The sequence below is a fragment of the Elephantulus edwardii genome, unplaced genomic scaffold, assembly GCF_000299155.1.
Source record: "Elephantulus edwardii isolate Elephantulus edwardi_28Jun2011 unplaced genomic scaffold, EleEdw1.0 scaffold00113, whole genome shotgun sequence".
NCBI lineage: Eukaryota > Metazoa > Chordata > Mammalia > Macroscelidea > Macroscelididae > Elephantulus > Elephantulus edwardii.
This window is the reverse complement of record NW_006399863.1, coordinates 5,988,379-6,008,437: the sequence shown is the minus strand read 5'-3', so window position 1 is coordinate 6,008,437 and position 20,059 is coordinate 5,988,379. Positions and strand designations below refer to the sequence as shown.

The 20,059-nt window shown below is 44.4% G+C and overlaps 1 protein-coding gene across 2 annotated transcripts; it reads right to left on the bottom strand.

The window, feature by feature from the left end:
- Window positions 1–5,871: 5,871 nt before the first annotated feature.
- WNT5A (wingless-type MMTV integration site family, member 5A) lies at window positions 5,872–19,817 on the bottom strand. Of its 2 annotated transcripts, XM_006892221.1 has the most exons (5): window positions 19,779–19,817; window positions 19,247–19,380; window positions 17,765–18,015; window positions 12,493–12,785; window positions 5,872–6,553 (listed from the first exon to the last, which is right to left on the bottom strand). In XM_006892221.1, exons 2-5 carry the CDS (start codon window positions 19,339–19,341, stop codon window positions 6,095–6,097), a joined length of 1,098 nt encoding a protein of 365 aa, XP_006892283.1. In that variant the 5' UTR covers window positions 19,342–19,380; window positions 19,779–19,817; the 3' UTR covers window positions 5,872–6,094. The 2 variants fall into 2 exon arrangements, with proteins under 2 accessions (XP_006892283.1, XP_006892284.1); XM_006892222.1 differs by lacking the exon at window positions 19,779–19,817 and having other exon boundaries at window positions 19,247–19,383.
- Window positions 19,818–20,059: the final 242 nt, after the last annotated feature.

Here is a 20,059-nt window from a genome sequence, read left to right as displayed (position 1 = left end):
AATAAGACTTGGAGAACCTAGAAATGTTGTTGTTATGTGCCATCAAGTCGCTTGCGACTCATAGCGACCCTATGCACAACAGCCCTAAACCCTGCTCTATCCTGCGCCAACCGCACTGCCTCTGACACACCCATCCCGATTACCCCAGTCACCAAATCAATCCATCTCATAGAGGGTCTTCCCCTCCTGCGCTGTCCCTCCACCCTCCCAAGCATGATGTCCCTCTCCAAGGACCCGTCCCTCCTGGCAACATGTCCAAAGTATGTCAGATGAAGCCCCAGAATCCTTGCCTCCAAGGAGTAGCTTGGTTTAATCCTCTCCAAGATGAATCTGTTTGTTTTCCTGGCAGTCCATGGTACATTCAGTACTCTTCTCCAGCACCACAGCTCAAAAGCATCCACTCTCCTTCTGTCCTCCCTAGTCATTGTCCAACTCTCTGATGCATAACAAGCGATTGCAAATACCATGGCCTGTATCAGGCGCACCTTAGTCTCCAGAGAGACACCGTTGCTCCTGAGTACTTTAGAGAGGTCCCTAACAGCAGACTTTCCCATCGCAATACGCTTTTTGATTTCCTGACTGCTAGTGCCAAGAGTGTTGACTGTGGAGCCGAGCAAACTGAAGCTGTGAACAATCTCAATCTCTTCGCCATAGGGAAATGAAAAGGTATCATTAAAGTAAAAAACAAATCCTTAGGACTTCAGCAGAAACACCTACATGCCCCAAACGTTAGTTTTGTCAGAGGGCCTTTAACCATGGGAATGCGCACGCCCACAACCAACTTCAAGTTGCCACGAACACATTCTCTGCTAAACACACACATGACTGCACCAGGTTTCATAAAAGGATTTTAATAGAAAAGTACAAGATATGAACAAAAAATAAATAATCTTTATCTCATTACTAGCCCAGCAAATTGTACACTGCATATATAAAAGGCCTAAAATGCAAATTTTCCTTTTTTTTTTTTTTTGCTTTAAAATACTGGCAAAGCATTTTAATGAAGTCATCTAGTTTCAAATTGATACAGCAATAAACTGGGGGTGGGGGGATCATACCAACTGTCAGTCATTCTGCATCCACTTTTAAAGTCGGCCCACAAGATGATGTACCGCTAAAATAAAAGGTCAAACCATCACTGAGTTTAGATGTTAAGTTGGAGTGGACAAGTAAATCAGAAAATCCCAACCCTTGGGGTTTTTTAATTCCTGGGCTCCTGAGCACTTCCTGAATCGAAAATTATCAGTTCATTATCTTTCTTTCCAAACCTGGCATCTGTTAGAGTCGTCAAGAAAACATCTGAATATTTTCAAAATATATCTGAACATGCAATCCATTAGTCCTATTCCTTATTGCTTGTGTTAAAAATGTTTCCAGTTATAATTACCTTTTCTAATTACTGATTTCACTATATATTTGAATGGACCAAGCAATCTTCTGAGACTCTTTTTGCTAATGACTCCCCAAAGTCACTAAGCAATTCATTTGGAATTCTCACTATGAATAAGGAAAACCAAAGGATTGATGCCTTTGAATTACAGCGGTGGGAAAACATTTCAAATACACACAGACTGCCAGAAGAATCAATGAGTTTTGTCTTAGAAGAAGTACTAACACCATACTCCTGATGAACAAAGTTGGAAAGACTGTCCCTCATGTACCTTCTCGCACATTTTATCAGAAGGGGCCAGTCCTTGGAGAAGGCCACTATGCTTGGTAAAGCAGAGTGCTGAGGGGTGGGCGAAAATGAAGACCCTCAAGTAGTTAGACTGACACAGTGATTACAATAGGCTTGTCACACAGAGGTGACGAGACAGCATGTAACAACATCATCCCACGTAGTTATTATCAAGTGTCATACTTGAGAATTCCAGTGGTTTGAATAAGTTTTAGAATTTTTTTAAAAAAATAAAATTGGTATTGACAAAATTGTATTTTTAAAAAGGTTTGAGTAGGCCACTAAAAACATAGTACCCGTTTTAGGAGATCAAAACCTCCAACAACTGAACAGAAAAACTGTACTGAAATGTAATCTCCCCTTTTCTGGAGCCCATAAATGACTGATTTATTATTATTAATGACTGATTTGATTATGACTCTCCTTCCTGCTGCCTAGAGGGGGGATTTTGGTTTATTTCTCTATACTGGGGAGATCTTGAAGGCAATGTAGGATGAGAAAAGGGGAGGAATATGCTGACACTCCTAAATTGAGTAGATGTTTTTGCAATAAACAACCCTGGTCAATATACAACTGAGAAAAAATTGAAACAGATGTGAGACCCAGAACCACAAGCTTTGTATCTGCCCAGAAATGCTATTTTAAACACTCTATACATTGGTCTACTGGGTTGTGTTTTGTTGTTTTTTTTAAGAATAGTACATTCTTAACATCCTTGAAAGGCTTCAATATGTTACAAGGTTATCCAAAAAGGGAAGGAAGTTAAGGTTTCAATCTGGGAAGCTCTGGCCATATTGCGGTGTACATTTTCCCCTATTAATTGCACTTAAACACAGTGACCCTTTAGTCTCCAAGGAGTTTCCACTCTCTTGAGGACTGAGGTGTGTTTTCTCCAAAACTGTTTTCAAGGGGCATGGAGACTCCACAGGTGGTCCCCAGAAATTCAGAAAGAGGTGCAATCGTCGCAGCAGTAAACACAAAGATACATTTAAAAAAAAAGGCAAAAATCTGGTCATGGATAAAATCATATGCCTTTTTCCCTTCTTCTCTGGGCTGTTACAACAGCAAGGCGCTCTAAAACAATTAAGTTACATGCATAATGCTAAAAGAATGTGAGCAATCCTTCAACCAGCTTTAAACCATCTGCTTGATTTCTTTACGGGGAACATATATAAGAAAGAGAATTCTCCTTTTGTTCCATTACATATAGAAATCTTTTGAAGCATCCAAATACAGTTTAGTTTGGGTAAAAATTCTCCACTCTCCTATTATTTTGACATGTACTCACCCTAAACTATCCCTCATGGGGAAATCTCCCCATGAATTATCTGAAGGACAACTGAAACCACTTACCAATATACAAGTAACACTTTATTTTATATTCTATCTTCCATTTGGCATAAGCCTTTCAATGTGTGTTTTTTTAAACCAGTGAAATATACAAATCAGGCAAGACAGAAATATGTACATTAAAAGTACAGAATAGCCATTGAAGATATACATAATATCTGAATGACAACTAGAATATTTTACATTAAATATTTAGTTTCTTTTAAAGGCTAGGAACTGTTAAAGTCCTCTCTCTTCATTAACACAAATCACTAAAAAAAAATGAAATCTGACTTAGCAAATAAAACTACTTCATGGTTTTTGTATAATAAAAACCAAAAAAGTGACATTTTAAACCAATTAGTGCTTTTTTTCATGTCAAGATCTTATGCTTCCAACACACTGCAACAGAGGGGAAGTAAATTTCCTTGTGCAATAAATTATGAGCCACAGATGGTTGAGGTGATGTGGAATGTGATCAAACCACCAATGCCCAAAAAGGTTGTAAGAGATGCAGGACTTTCTGAACTCTCAGAGCAATGTAAATCTGACATAGGAGCACATCTGATGGTGATTTTTAGAAACAGGTGTCTTTGCTTAAAATAAAACAAACAAAAAAAAAACACACAACAAACCACCACTACCAAAAAAACAAAAACAAAAACAAAACAAAACAAAAAAACAACCACCCACCCCAAAACAACCAATTAGCTATATCATTAAGTCGGCTAGATTCCTCAACCCACTACTATCATCAAGCCAATTCCAAGTCCTCTTGGTCCTGGAGGGCAGAGATCCACATGGATTCCAAGACCAGGAATCTTCAAGGAAGCAGACTGCTCCATCTTTCTCCCCTGTTGGTGGGTTATGAACGGCTAACCTTTTGGTTAGCAGCCCAGCACTTAACCTCTGCACCACCATACCTCCAAGGATTTTTCTTAGGCACTGTTATCCCCCACTCCACTCTCTGTTGTTTTCTACCATAGAGTTAGAACCAACCCATAGCTGGCCGACCATCTGCTGGGTTTTCAGAGGCAGAATATCCCATGGGAGGAGACTGCCCATCCTTCTCCCGCGGAGCAGCTGGTAGATTTGAACCACGTGCCTTCAGGATTGCAGTGCAGCTTTCTGCCTCTAGGCCACCAGTGCTCCAAATGATATATTTATATAATTTTTTTTAATAAAAAAAGGCAACGTTACTGATGCTTCTAAGGCGTGAGCTTCTGCATTCCCACATCTCTGATGAGCAAGTAATGCCCTCTCCAGAAAGCATACAGAGACAAAGGCTGGAGAGATGAAGGGGTTGGGGGCAAGGAAGAAAAAAAAAATTCAAACTAGCACACACGTCAAAGAGTCAGACTTTCACAATTCCTCAAAGACAAAACTGCTTCATGGTACTCAAGATATGGTTACGGTCACATCGGAGCCATGGCACAAGCTCAAGGCTGCAGAAACTTTTGGCAAAAATCCCAACTGGATTGCAAGAAAGGATGGTGATGTTCCAGGCAAGAGAAATAACTCTAGAGTAAACTGTAAATCTAAATCACTGGCTGCACTGAGATATAATTATATTTATATTTATATATGTATATTTATATATATATATTTATATATATGTTATGTACAAAAGACTTTGAGATATCAGGCACCATTAAACCACATTTCCCCCCCCTTATAAATGCAACTGTTCAAGTACAGTAGGAACAGTTTTAGGGTACACCTGCAGTATAATAGGAAAAGCTCAAGTGGATAGTCTAAACACAGGATCAGAACAGTGAGACGCTGCGCTGTAACACCTCTGTGAACTCCACCAGCCCATAAGATCAGGAAAATAGAAAATGACTGTTCCTCACAACGGAAGTTTTTTGGGGAAAACCATCCATAAGTGAACCACTTCCTGAGCAGAGCTCCTGGGGGTTCCTTTCCTCTCCTGCTATCAACGGGCGTTCAGGGGAGCAGCCACTGGAGACATGGCCAGTATCTGGGTGCACACCGAGGAGTCAGAGAGCCTAGGGGTCAAGTGCAGAGGGGTGGATTTCACTTTTTATTCTTAAACAGGTTTTCTGCTCTAGTGCAGTGCTCAGCGGTATGCAATTACATCGGTGTTCTGGGCTACAGAACTGCGGGTGGAATTCATGTCATAATTGTCATTGCAGTGTAATCATTCATTAGCCAAGCATCCCTAGTAAAATGCCAGTATCTCTTCTATTCAAGCCAACTTCCCTCTCTCAAACAAGAGGTCTAGAGGTCTAGTACCCAGAATCATTTTGGCGAAGATCCTTTCCTGATAAGAAAACATAATTTCTAAAACAGCTTCAAATTACTGAATAGAGAAGGTTGAAGGGTTTCTTCCACCCACCCACTGCCCTATCCCTTTGTCACTTCTGGGGATCTGCCTCCCTCCTGTGCAAGTTTCACTGACTATTAGGATGGGCCCAACTGCTGAAGGATAAAATAGATGCTGAACCTTTTTTCCATTGTGGGATCTGAGGTTCACACTCTTAAATTTTAAACCATCACTGACGAGTATCAAAAGCAAGCAGTCCCCTGTTAGAAGGGAGTCTTATTCTTCTTCCCTCAATTTCCCACAATGGGCCTTTCAACACTGACCAGAGACATTTCATTAATTTGGATCAACTGAAGCTGAACTGTGCATAGACTTATTCCACTCTCTTCCAACTGGATCCTACCCATCCCCTAAGACCCCACATGTGAGGGGAAAAAAATGCATTTTCTTTGCTTTCTGGATGCATACTCTAGCTACAGCTAAGTGAGGGTCTTTACCATCAAAAGAAGTCTTGGATTACCTTCTGAAAGATCCACAAAATAAATACTTTTCTTGCTTCCCACCTTCCATTATTGCCAATAATTATAATATCAATAACAAACCACAGAGTTCGTAGATGGGGACAGGGGAAAAAATTATTCTGGTTGCAACTGTTGGGGAAAAAAATAAAACAGTATTTTTTAAAACAACAAAACAAAAACCAACAAACAACAACCAAAAAAAAAGGATGACTGTACTTTCTATAAATAAGTGGGTCCTGGGCGCAGGGCTGGGTGGTGGGGCAGGCGGCCTGGCGCCCACTATTTGCACACGAACTGGTCCACGATCTCCGTGCACTTCTTGCACTTGACGTAGCAGCACCAGTGGAACTTGCAGTGGCAGCGCTCAGTCTGCACCGTCTTGAACTGGTCGTAGCCACGGCCGCAGCACATGAGCTCACAGCCGTCCATGCCCTCTGACGTCTTGTTGCAGAGCCGGCCCTGCGTTCCCAGGGAGCCGGTGCTCTCATTGCGCACGCAGTAGTCAGGGCTGGGGTCGATGTAGACCAGGTCCTGCGTGGTGGGCGAGTTGAAGCGGCTGTTGACCTGCACCAACTTGCCCCGGCTGTTGAGCCGCATGGCCGCCGCACTGTCATACTTCTCCTTCAGCGCGTCACCCACCTTGCGGAAGTCCGCCAGCTGCAGCCAGCACGTCTTAAGGCTGCAGGAGCCAGAAACTCCGTGGCACTTGCAGGCCACATCGGCCAGGTTGTACACCGTCTGCAGGGAGACAGGGGACAGTCAGTGTGCAAATCCATGGGGGAAGCAGATGCAGGAATGGGCCGCACCAACCCAGCTCTCCTTGACCTAGATGATGCCACGCTTGGCAGCTGAATTACCAGTCCATCAGTGGCCATCAACTCAATTCCAACTCCTGGTGACCTTACATGTGTGTCAAAGTGGAGTTACGATCCTTATAGCCTTCCCTGGCTGATTTTGGGGGGAAGTAGATTGCTTTTTCTTCCAAGGCACAGAGTGGACTCAAACCTTCAACCTCCTCCTGGTTGCCAGCCAGGTGTGTCTGCACCACTCAGAGACTTCAAACCTAGAAGCTGTGTTAATTTTTTTCCTTGGTTTCCACTACCCGCAATCTTACGCTGCCTTCTTCTAAAAGCCTACAAATTATTTCACTAGTTTTCACTATTACATAGAAGGGGTGTTTTGGTAGCCTAGAGTTAAGGACGTGAAACTCAAAGACAGGCGGTTCAAATCCACTAGCTGCTCCAGGGGAGAAAGATAAGCAAATCTCCCTTGTGATTTAAAAACCTGCTGGAGGGTCAGATATGATTTCTAACTCAACCACACTTTACAACAAGAAGCATCACACAGAAATAATTAAAAACAACATAGTTCTTGAGTGAGAACAGGGGGAAAAAACACTCCACTTGCTTCTGTTTGGGCCGAGCCAACATCAGCAGCCGTTGTTGTTGTTATGTGTCGTCGAGTCGCTTGCGACTCATAATGACCGTCTGTACAACAGCCCTAAACTCTGCTCTGTCCTGTGTCAATCGCACTGTCTCTGACACTCCCATCCCGATTATCCCAGTCACTGAATCAATCCACCTCATAGATGGCCTTCCTCACCTGCGCTGTCCCTCCACCCTACCAAGCATGATGTCCTTCTCCAAGGACCAGTGTCTCCTCACAACATGTCCAAAGTATGTTAGATGGAGCCTCAGAATCCTTGCCTCCAAGGAGCCACCCGGTTTAACCGTTTCCAGGACGAATGAATCTGTTTTCCTAGCAGTCCATGGTACTCTCAATACTCTTCTCCAGCACCACAGCTCAAAGGCATCAATTCTCCTTCTATCCTCCTTGGTCATTGTCCAACTCTCTGATGCATAACAAGTGATTGTGAAGACCATGGCCTGTATTAGACACACCTTAGTCTCCGGCCGTTAGTACACCTTAAATACTTGTCTCAGTCACTTTTCACAATTTGTTGTTATCCAAATCAGCTGGATACATTTCTACCACCAGCCTAGAGGACACATGTGCTCTTATAATCTCATTTTACAGAGAGCAAGGCATTCATTCACCTGTACTCAAGGAAGTAGGTGTATCAGGATTTGAAAGCCTCACAATGGGACACCAAGCTTATGCTCTGTGATTTGCCCAAAGGCCCACAGCTGGTAACTTGTGGGGCTGAGAGGAGGTCCAGCACAGATGCAACCTGTGTTTAAATCTTTCCTTTGCTATTAGAAGAACTACTGTGTGCTAGGTACTATCCTAAGGACCTTTATACTCTTTGTCATTTAATTCACCCAGCAACATTATATTCCCAGGAAGATGCAGAGGGCTGGATAGATCCCACAGCTGTAACAAAGTGGGGATGGGTTAGAGTTCTGGATCTCAATATGGGTGACCTGGGTTCTATTCCTGCCCCTGAATTCAGGCAACTGGCTTCACTTCCCTGAACCCTGTTTTCTATCTCAGATGAGATCATCATATTATCAATCTCTCAGCATTTTTTGAGAACAGGAGGTCCAAAGCGATGCATGAAGAATACCTGGAACAAGGAGGTTCTTGACAAAAACAAACAAACAAACAAAAAAAACACCCACTAGTCTTTCCCAAAGGAGGCCTGCTGGCACACTGGCTAAGTGCTCAGCTTCTAACCAAAGGGCTGGAGGTTTGAACTCACCAACTGTCACTTGACGGAAAGTTGAGGCAATCTGTTCCTATAAAAATGTAAAGTCCCAGAAACACCACGGGGTAGTGCTACGCTGTCTACTAGGGTCCCTATGGGCTGGAAGCAACTTGAGGACAATGGATCTTCTTTTAATTTTAGTCTTTTCCCTGGATGATAAGATCATGGCAATCTTGTCCTGAGCCCCCTCCTGGTCTCTTCAGTTCTCTGAGCCACAGTCCATTTGGACTGATTGACAGATCTGACTTCCCACAGCTCCTCATGCAACTAGGGTGGCTGTGGCAGTGGCACACAGGTAAGAGCCTGTTGGGGGTGTGGAGTTGGACAGAAGACCACTTCCACCAGAGCAGCCACCTTCTTTCACTCCGAGATTCACAGGTGCTTCTTAAGAGAGGGGCCAAAGTATACTTTCTTTAACATAAAGAGTTTTGGGCACTCCTCTAGTCTGAGGAAAGGTTTTGTAAATGTATTTAACCTTTGTTCTCCTTTGAGGAAAATAAAAAAGCTAATGCCCTAAGGAGATCATAATATGATTTCCTGGCGTGTTGTTCAACTGCCCTCACCTCACCCCCCATAATCCTGGAGGAAAACTGTCCTCACCAGCCAGCTCCATGCTCAGTTCACTGACTGAACTGTGAGATTTACTCTCCAACTATGCTAGCACAGTCCCCTAGGAGTTGCAAGGCTAATTCAAAGGCCAAGCCTCTGCGGTAGTTCAAACCCACCAGCAGCTTTTTCCAGGAATGAGCAATCTCCTTCTGTGTGATTTACAGCTGTGGAAACCCAATGGAAGGTCAGCTATGAGTCAGTCTTAACTCATCACTTATGAGTCCTCCAGATCATGTATGTATATGTAACATACATGCAACTATTTCTAGAAAGTGCATATTTTAAATTATGACAGTAATGATGTTTTCCAACCTCTGCTAAATGTCCTCTTGCCACATGGAAGTCTCTTGAACCTCTCTCCTTGGTGAGAAGGCTGCAATAATTTCTCCCTATTGTTGTTGTTATATGTTGTCAAGTCACTTGCAACTCATAGCGACCCTATGTACAACAGCTCTGAACCCTGCTCTATCCTGAACCAACCTCATTGTCTCTGACATACCTATCCCCACCAACCCACCTTTCAAATGTGATATCCTTCTCCAAGGACTGGTCCCTTCTTACAACATTCTACTGTTGTTGCTGATTGCTTTCGAGTCTAGCAGGACTCATAGTGACCTTATGAACAAAAGGCCTGAAGACCCTCTACAACTACTGACATTTATCAAAGTTCATAAGGTTTCTGGAAGCATGTTATTTAGGAAGTGGACATCACTCCTGCTTAGAGAAGGCAAAAAAAGCCCCAAAGGTGGACAGGGTGGGTGAGTTACAGAAAAGTTAGTCCCATCTCTGCACTGGAGTCTCGTCTGGGCCATGACGACAGGCACATCTTTACATACATGCAGAACAGTGTGTCTCTGTTAACGGTGAGAGTAAGGTCTTGTGGGAGGAGAGGGGTGGATAACCCCATAAGGGGGTCACAGAAGGTGAGAGCCCAACCACATGGCAAGTACCAGGGCAGTGGGGAAGCACTGGAAAAGGTGAATTCAAGTTTCCTCTGGACTGGAATACCCACTGTGGTGAAACTGGTTGTGAATCGTGGTGACTCAGATTTCTAAGGTTGTAGGACTACTACTCATCACGCTCCTCAGGAGCTGGTGGATTCGAACTGCCAATCCTTCCGCTACCAGCGAGACACATTACTGCTACACCATCCAGGCTCCTAACAGAGTGGAGCAAAGTACAATTATTTGGCCCCTCAGGTAAGGCCTGGCAATAAAAAAAAAAAAAGGTCTGTAGTTGCATCTTCCCCCAGCATCTCCAAATGTTTAACGTCAAGTCTGAGAAGAAAGTTAGCAGGAGTTATCAAAATAATCCAGGACTTCTCCTCCAGCCCTTTGCTTCATAATGTTTAGTAATTAAGATACCATTTATCAAGTACTTACTACTGGCTGACACTAAACTACTGGCTGACCTCAGACTGACCAGAGGAAGCCGTCGGCAGACAAGTCAACCCTACTCAAAACACTGACAATTTCCAGGGTTCAACCTAACATGTGAGCCCAATCAGTGTTCACAACAACCCCAAGCAGCAGCTACCACCATTTAACAAATGAGGAAACTGAGGCTCAGAGATTAAAGAGACAGGGCTAGATTTATACCGAATAAAGAAAAAGAAATAAATAAAGTCTGATGCCATTGAATCAATTCTGTTACTTTTAACTGAAAGGGAATGTAGCTCCTGGATTTGAACTGCTAGCCTTTCAGTTAGTAGCCCAATATGTTCTACACTTAGCCACCAGGGCTCAGATTTCCACCTCAAAAAAAAAAAAAAAATCAGTGGTCAAGTCAGTGCTCTGCTAAGAAGCTGAACTGCAATCTCAAAGGCACACAGTTTAAATCCAACATTTGCTTTGCAGAAGCTGCACAGTTGATTTACTGCCTCTTTAAAAACTCACTGAAGGGTTAGCTATGGGTAGTTTCCAATTCAATGGCATATAACATCAACAATGGACTCCTGAGGCTGTAAATTGCATCAGGAAATGGCTCATTTTCCTCCCATAGACGGTCAGGTGGGAGTCACAGATTAAGACTACAGAATTTCCTTCAACTCAAACAGGAGGAGATTGCCCATCTGTCCCCAGAAAAGCAGCTGGGGGATTCGAACCACACACCTTTGGGCTGGCAGCATAATTCCTTACCACTAAGTCACGAGAGGTCTCATGGATCTCTAATTCCAAAGCCTATGATCCTTCAACTATCAGCCCTGCTTTCCCTGTGAGGGATCTTGTTGAATGAAAAAAGCAGCTTGGGGCTTGTCTCTGAATTAACTCATTTTCTTCCCTGGCCATGATGTGGTTCTCAAGGCCTTAGTTTTCCAATCTTTAAAATGAGGGTATGGGGGCCAGAGGATTCTAAGGTTCTGTGCAGCCTTTCTGTGTTTCACTCTGTCATTATCTTCCCTTCTCCTCACCCCCAAATACTCAAGAGTGAAGTCTTCAACCAGAAAAGTTCCTGGCACCTACCTTGGGTTCAGTGAAAAAAATAATGGCCCTGGTTTCTGATGCTGCCAAAGTTAAGAAAAGTCTTCAGCCCTTCATTTTAAAGCGGCCATAAAATGCCACGTGTTTAACCGCAGGGAAAAAATGGGTGTTTTTAACTATTGTGGATAAGATTTTTCAAATCTCCATCAGGGAAGAAAAGGGTGGGAATGGGAGGTACATGGTGGCTGCAAGATGTTTCTCTCTGGGTACTTCTGCATTCTCTTTCCCCTCCAGAATTACTCTGTAGACGCCCTGAGGGTCGGGTCTATAAAATTTCATGCTGTTAAAAATGCTGGAATTTTCCTAGAACAGTCCTCTTTTTTAAAAAAAAAAAAAAAAAAAAGTGTGTGTGTATATATATGCCTTCAGTTCAGTTCAATGAGCGCATGTATGTATGATTTAAGGGAGAGCAGGGAGGAAAATAGAGGGGGGAATGTCAGCTCTGAAAGCAGGAACGAGGGCTCTCTCAAGCGGGGCACCAACTAGAATAAATAACCCCTTCTCTGAGATTTAAACTGAGTCACATACATGTCCCATGGTGTAGGCAGAATATAGTTAGTACTTTTCTTTCTGAGCTTGTTGCCCATTTGCACAGGGAAGACATTAAAAGGCAGGAGAAGATGTCCCCTCTCAGGTAACTTCTGGGCACCTCTGCAAGAGGGGGCCACGCTGGGGAGATGACTGGCTTCGTGGGTGTGGACCTTCTCCTAGGAGGCTTACGGGTGGGTGGGAGAAGGAGAGATGAAAGGCTGGGAGAGAGAGACAGTGAAGGAGGAAGAGAGGAAAAGAGATGAAGGTAAAAAGGTGGCAGAAAGAAGAGAGAGGCAGAGGACAGAGGATGGGGGAGGGCAGGGAGGTCCCAGGACATGCAAGGCTTGGGTCTGCAGGTCTGAACAGGGCAGCCTGCGGGGGGCACTCACCCTGCGGCCGGCCTCATTGTTGTGCAGGTTCATGAGGATGCGCGCGCTCTCATAGGAGCCCTTGGCGTGGATGCGCTCCCGCTCGCGCGCGTCCACGAACTCCTTGGCGAAGCGGTAGCCGTAGTCGATGTTGTCGCCGCAGCCGCCCCACAGCCAGTCCCGGGGCAGGTCCTTGGGACGCGCGGCGCGGCTGCAGCCGCAGGTGGACAGCTCGCCCTCGCGGCACGCCCGGCTCATGGCATTCACCACACCCGCGGCGCTCACGGCGTAGGTGAAGGCCGTCTCGCGGCTGCCTGCGGGCGAGGAGGCAGGGTCACCTGGGAGGCAGGGTCACCCACCCACGCGCCGCCAGCTTGGGGCCCTCGGGATGAACTCTCCTGGGAGGGGTCGAGAGAGCCCCCCCCAAATACACAGCAAACCATGCCCTCCTGGGGAAGGGGGCAGGGATTGGGCATAACCCTCTAGCACAAAGTGCCCCAGGAACCCTTTGGCCACAAGGAAATTCCCTGTACATGCCCCGGGCCCTGAGGATGGCAAGGGGACATGAGTAACTCTGCTGCACCCAGTCCCTTGACAGGTGAAGCGCAGGAAGAAGCCCCTACTCCATGCCACATGCTGTCTTCTCCAGAACTCTTACTCACCCAGCCCCTCGGACCCACCTTGACAGGAACCAAAGAGACCCAAAAAACCCCACACAGGAGCAACACAAAAGGAAAGGGAGAGCTCTGGTAGCTTTACTTTGACATGTCAGAGCCCTGGCATGTGAAAAAGTCTGCTTCTCTTAAAACAAACAAACAAACAAAAAAAACCACCAACAACAACAACCAAAAAAAACACAAAAAGGCGTCACTGAGAGACAACTCAGAATTTGGGTGACCTCCCTTACCCTTATTTTAATGCTGGGTATTATTTAATTCTGAATTCTACACAGGGACAGAACCACAGAAGTTGGGAGGCTGGGAGCTTGGGGAAGTCTCAGGTCTGGTGTCTCATCCAGACGCTGCCTGGCCACAGCCACACAAGTTTGGGCCACCCTAGCTTTAGCCTCGCCTCCTCATCCATGTTGGCAGTTAGGACCTCTCCTCCCCTTTCCATTATGCAGCACCAAGTCTGTCACCACACAAGACTCTTAGGAGGACACTTGGACAATGGATCCTAGAGAATTGTAAAGAGAACTTGCCTCTTCTTCACTACCAAGTTGCCTGGCCTGATACTCCTCCTTTCAAGAACAAAAACGTCTTAAAACACACTTTTAAAAGAGTCTGTTGCTCTTTAACACCACTTCCGCAATCTGCGACAGCCTTTGCCTCAAGTGTTAGAATGACAGCAAAAAGGGAAGGGGGGAACCCTTAAAACCCAAAAGAAAAGAAAAAAGGAATGCTTTTCTCCTTCCCTCAGATTTGTAGAGAACCTCTCTGTAAAGCAGTTGCTGCTTTACATTCGTTCTTAGTCATTCGTTGCTTAGTCTCCATCAGGTTTTCAAGGGCAGTAAATCACATGGGAGAAGATTTCCCATCCTTCTCCTTAGGAGCAGCTGCTGGATTTGAACTGCATGGACTGTCAGTGCAACTCCTTACGATTAAGCAGTCAGAGCTTCCTATAGACGCTTGACTGGATAGACTCTGGGGTAATGTGGAGATATTTCATACCTAGCAAGAAGCGACTTAAACATCCAAGGTGTATATGAGAGGGAAAGAGTTAACATCACAGAAGCAAAAGTTGGGACTGGCGGTAAGGCTGGGGGCATCATGTTGCTCAAAAATAAAATAATCGTGTTGTACTGGATGCCTGGGAAGAAGTTATTCTGGCACTGACATCCAGTTGCTGAATCTCTGTCTTTGACTCTTACTTCAACAGTTTGGGAACAATACAATTTTGGGGGAATTGGGGGAAAGAAGGAGACAGCAGACTGTTTATGGGCTCAGCTCTAACCAGAGGGTCTCTCTGCAGGAGGTTGGCAATGCCATGTCTGTGTCCAGCAGGACGCCTCTTCTTGGGCTCGTGCTTCAGTCTGCAGCCACTTGTGAGTCCCCACTTCCAGGGATGGCCATGGTTCCAAGTGACCACAGATCCACCCTCTCACATTTTAAAAAAGAACAACTTGGGGAAGTGTGTTGGTGGTTGGCAAGAGGCTGGAGAAAGTTCCTGTGGGGCGTTAACATCTATCTAGCTTGAATTAGAGAGGCAGAGAAAGTCGGGGGAGTGGAAAGAAATGAGGAAAGCAGACAGATTCTTGGGAGTTATTTGAGGATTAACACTGATAATACAGAAAATGCCGTGGCCCTGGCTGGGAGGCCTGCCGAACGAAGAGGCTGTAGCTGGAGGAAAAGGAGATAAAATGAACCTTTGGGGATAGTGAAAAATAAGAAACTCTCCTTTGAGTCCACAGAGCATAAGAGGGCTTTTATATAAAACACAATAATGTTGCTTTTTCCATAAGTCTTTCTTGAGCATTTCCTTTTTTTCTTTTTATTCTCTCCAGAATGCAAACCTGTTAGAAATCTCTAGACTAACTGGTTACAGCAGGATAAATGTCAGTTTGAAAAGCACTCTTCGAATCACAGCCTCTGTACACAGCAACCCTGGCTGGAATATAACTAATTCAGTTAAGTTTCCTTCTACAACAGAATCTACAGCTAAGTTGGGTCCTCACACAGTCTTTAAAAAACGATGCCTTTATCACTTTCTCTTTTCTCGGCATGGAAACAAAGACGAGAGGGGACAAAAGCTGGAAGGAAAGGGTAGAGCATGATGAAAAATGAGGAAGTTTCCAGAATGAAGGACGAGCGGGCCCTTCAAGCAGCAATTGTGCACAGTGCCTCCCAGGCAATGAGCACTTCAGAAAAAATGAGCTGGGCCGCATGAGCCTGAGTTTCTCAGACACTGGCCCCATTACAGAGTCAGATCTGTGCAGACAGTAATTATTTTCAATGTCCCTAGTGAACCAAGCGCTTTTTTGGGTGGGTGCACATACACCTTTCAGCGTCAAAGGACGTGACATGAATGTTCCCTGAGCTAATTCTCTTCAAACACGCTCCAAAGTGGAAATAGAGGAGTGACGAGAATTCTCCCACTGTTCGGATTAGACCCATGCTTCCCTTCTATGAAGATCGATTCTGGCTTTTCCTCCTCTCTGTGGGTTGTTTTTTTTTTTAATGTATCAAAGAGAGGAAGGCTCACTGGTGTCCCACCACCAGGCACCCAGCAGCAGTTTTCAGCTCTGGGATGCCTGGAGCCCCTGGGAAGGAGGGTGCAGCGTGTGTTCTCATCTTCCCAAGGCATCAGCTGACTTGACTCTAAGATCTGGAAGCTTCTTTGGAAGCCTTCAGGAGGCACACCTCCCACCCACTTCCCATGAACCCAGACAGTAGGACAGCACAGCTGAGGACCCAAGAGTTTACTTGTGAGGGACAATTAAATTTAGGCCTCTTCACACAGGGTTCTGCTTGTTCCCCGAGGAGGCAAGCCCTTTGAATCTTGGACCACATTTTAAATAAATCTCCAGCAGGACTCAAATTCACTTAGCAAATGATAGCTTATTCCAAACGCTTTGGCCCCAAACAGGCGAATGTACGAAGAAGAGGATCTTAAATCAAAGCTGTGCTGGAGTGACTGCATAGAAAAACAGTCCCAATTGCTGCTTTCTCTCCTAGTTACCATTGGGGTGGATGACTTTTGCTAACTCACATGCATGTGAAAAAGGGCATCCCAGAGTTGGAAAGGAAGGTAGTTTAAAGTAATGCCATCAGGTAAGGCTGAAGGGGGTCAAACTGACAACTTAATGTTCTGACAGAACTGAAAAAGCTTTTTGTTTACTCACAATATCAAAATGCAAGACTATGGTAGAAGTCTCTATCACACCCCGAGTTAAACTCCTGCTTCTGAAGCTCAACTCCTAGATTCAGACCCCAGAATATACATTAGCACATTTTAATCATTAACAGAAAGGACAAAGGCCTAGGAACCTCCCAGGCTGAAGCTAGAGCCTATTTTCCCATTCAATTAGAAAAACAGCTTCCAGTCTTGTATTATTTTAGTTTATGAAGCCACTTGGTTCAGACAACCACTGACAACTCTTTTTTTGTCCTCAATGAATGCACTTTTCAGGATTTTTTTTCCCTTAAAAAAAAAAAGGCATTTTCTCCATCCGTGATGGATATTGAGCCAACTTTTTATCTGCAGTCATTATAAACAGTTAATTGCTTTGATGAATTGCTTATTTTAGAAGTCACAGCAGTCATAGTAATTATCAGAGCTTGTTTGCATAAAAGGAAAGAGACCAAAAATATTCACACTAGGAAACACACACAGCCACATCTATCAAATAGTACCGTATCCTATGCCATTAAGGCAAACCAGAGGCAAACTCATTTTTCAAAATGATTGCCTTTATCCCTTTTCTAATGCTCTCACTTCTCTGAAACAAACAGCAACTTCAAAATGTATTTACAACCAAGAATTGAGCTGTGAGTGATATATTAGGAAAAGAAAGGCCGGGGTGGAGGGGGGACGAAAACAAAAGCAAAAACCACCAAACAACTTTTTTAAAGTTTGTAGCTTGAAATTCCTACCATGTTCTTTTGGATAAATTGCCAAAGTCAGAGGTGCAAATTAGATAACACCTAATTAAATTCCTTCTGGAGCTAAATAAATAACTTTGAAGATAGATAGATAGATAGATAGATAGATAGATAGATATGTATGTGTGTGTGTATGTGTATATATATATATATATATACATCTCACAATGTCTGCATGGGAAAAATGAAAACCTCTTTCCCCTTCTCACATATCCAGCATTCTGAAAGATGACCATTTTCAGCTTGATGCTGAGACCATTTGAATTACAGTTTAAGAAACTGGAAGAGTCAGAAGAGTTCTGAAGTTTTAGAAAAGAAGATAAATGACTCAGCTACTTCTGAAATGCCACAAGAAGTATTTTGTTGCTATCCAAAACAAAATTATTTTTTCACAAAAAGTAAGAATTCAGGAAAAAAATATGTTAAGTGTCTGTGGTCCAGTTGTATTGATGTTAGAGGTCTTGTTTAACACCGAAATATATAAGCAGGTGTGGAAATCAGAATTAACACCAAGAGCTAAAATGACAAAAATCCCCAAATCCATTACCCAAGTTGGTAAGTACCTTCAAAACCAAGCATGTAAGTAAACACTGGAGAAGTTTTCTTAAAGAAAAGTACTTATGTGCATGTACATGTGTACATACATGTTCACATACAAACACAAGTAATTTCTATGTTAAATGGTTTCCTACCTATTTGCATAACCCTGCCAAAAACAGAGGTGTTATCCACGGTGCTGCAGTTCCATCTTCGATGTCGGAATTGATACTGGCATTCTTTGATGCCAGTCTTCGCGCCTTCCCCAATGTACTGCATGTGGTCCTGATACAAGTGGCACAGCTTCTTCTGTCCTTGAGAAAGTCCTGCCAGCTGGCTGCAAAGAGGCTGCGCTCCTATGATATATACTTCTGGCATCTGAACAGGGTTATTCATACCTAGCGACCTGGAAAGGGGGGGGAGATGTGCATTCAAGATTTACGTGAACTCTTGAGGTGGGCCCCCTGAATGCCTGTCAGCAGGACCATGGCTATAAGCACACACAGATGCTTTCTCTGTCCTGCTTGTCCTCATGACAAAGTATGAGAAGGGTTTCATAAAACTCCTCTGTTTAAACTCCACTTAGAAAACGGAGGTATTGTATGGTCCCCATCCCACCATCTGGCTTCTTGTTAAGAACTTTCCCTCTCTCTCTCTTGCTGCCATGTACCTGAACCAGTCATTCTGAAATTCACTCAGAGAGAGAAGAGGAGTTTCAGGGATGGGCCTCTGGTGTTAGAGAAAGTGACTCACTTTGTCCCATAAACTGGACTGATCTGCCTTGAAAACATGCAAATGTCCAAGGCAGACACAAGGAACCATGGGTGGAAGACAGCAGTTACTTTTGATTGATGTAAGAACAGAAGGACAAATAGATATTGACTGGAGAAAATGCTTCGTGATTCTGGCCATTGTAAAAGGGCTCCTTATGCGATTATAAGACCCAAGACAGGGCATCCAGTGAACAGAAGTACATTTGACAGTCAAGGGGAGGAGGGGTGGAGAAGCTGTTCATTTACTGGGCAAAAATAGCCAGAACGCCGTCAAAAATAATCCTTCGGATATATTACAGTCTATCTAAAAAGCCCTTAGCAAATAGAAACTCTCATTTAGGGACATTAGACTACTTCATGTTAACCTTTCTTTGATCAAATTTCAACTCCAAATACTTGCCCACTTGGAGTTTAGCTGTGTTCCTTGAACTCAGCCTACTTGAGACCCTGTAGATTAATAACCTCAAGTGACAGAAAAATAAAAGTTGAAATTCACTTTTACTACCCAGTAGTGGCAAAAAGTAAATTTTGCAGATAGGTTTACAATGACCTGCAATGTGAATTTGTTCTCTTTTGACTGTATGATGTTACTACAAGCACATTCTGAACAAGGGCCTCACAGAAAAAGGCCTAGATTTATAGGTTTCAATTCCCTATGGAGCTGAAGAGAAGCATTACAATATGAGCAAAATAAAATTCTTATAGAGCTATCTCTCTATATATCCACATACACGCATATATATATGATAAATGTGCCCTGTACTCACTATTCTGCTTTAAACATTCCAGCATCATACAAGCGAGTTTTTGGTTTAAAAAGAAAAAATAGGAAGAACATGAATATGCACATAAGAGTGGACTTACCACCAGGAATTGGCTTCTATTACAACCTGGGCGACGGAGAAAAAGATGGCCAAAGCCATTAGAAAGAACTTGGACGACATTGCACTGCCCGCCATTCCCAAAGCAACTCCTGGGCTTAATATTCCAATCGACTTCTGGAGAGGGAAGAAAGGAGCAGATGTTTATTGCCTCTCAGATAATTTTCAGGGATACAAGTTTAAACAACGGAAGCATCCGGGTCTCTTAAGTTTACTGTTGATTGACTGCGCTTCTCCGTGAGTTTTCTGATGGCAAGATATAGGCAGTTGCTTTTTCCAAATTAATCCACCCACGCAACCTCACCAGGAAATCTGATTTCGCTGGGATCCTGAGCGCCGGGCACGCCAGCGATTACAAACATGTCTCAATGCTGTTGAGTCAAAGCCCCGGTGCCAGGCGCTGCCTCCTTCCTGCTCGCTCGCGTCCCGCACCCCCTCGCTCCCCTCCAGTGCGCGCTGCACTCGGTCCCTCCACGGGAAGCGGGCACCCGCGCCACCCTCGTCCTCTCCCCGACCTGGGCCGAGCAACAAGTGGAGCCTGAATTAATTCCATGGGCAAGAGGAGCGCGGAAGGCGAGTGGAGCGCGCCGGCGGCTGCGGAGGAGGCGGGGTGGCCGGCGCGGGGTGGGGGGTGGGGGCAGGACGCGGGAGGGAAGGGCAGGGGGTGGGGGGCGAGGCCCCAGGGACCAGCGAGCGAGGAGAGCCCAGCTGGGAAATGCGGCTCCGAATTAACATCGTATGTTTCATAATCAGTTTACGGGCCGATTTGGGGGAAGCCACTTCCAGATGGGGAAAG

Coding starts and splice junctions, on each gene's coding strand:
- WNT5A (XM_006892221.1), bottom strand. CDS start 19,341: ATGGCGGGCAGTGCAATGTCGTCCAAGTTCTTTCTAATGGCTTTGGCC. Junction 18,016..19,246: donor ATAGAAGCCAATTCCTGGTG/GTAAGTCCACTC, acceptor CCCCCTTTCCAG/GTCGCTAGGTATGAATAACC. Junction 12,786..17,764: donor TGGCAGGGTTATGCAAATAG/GTAGGAAACCAT, acceptor CCTCGCCCGCAG/GCAGCCGCGAGACGGCCTTC.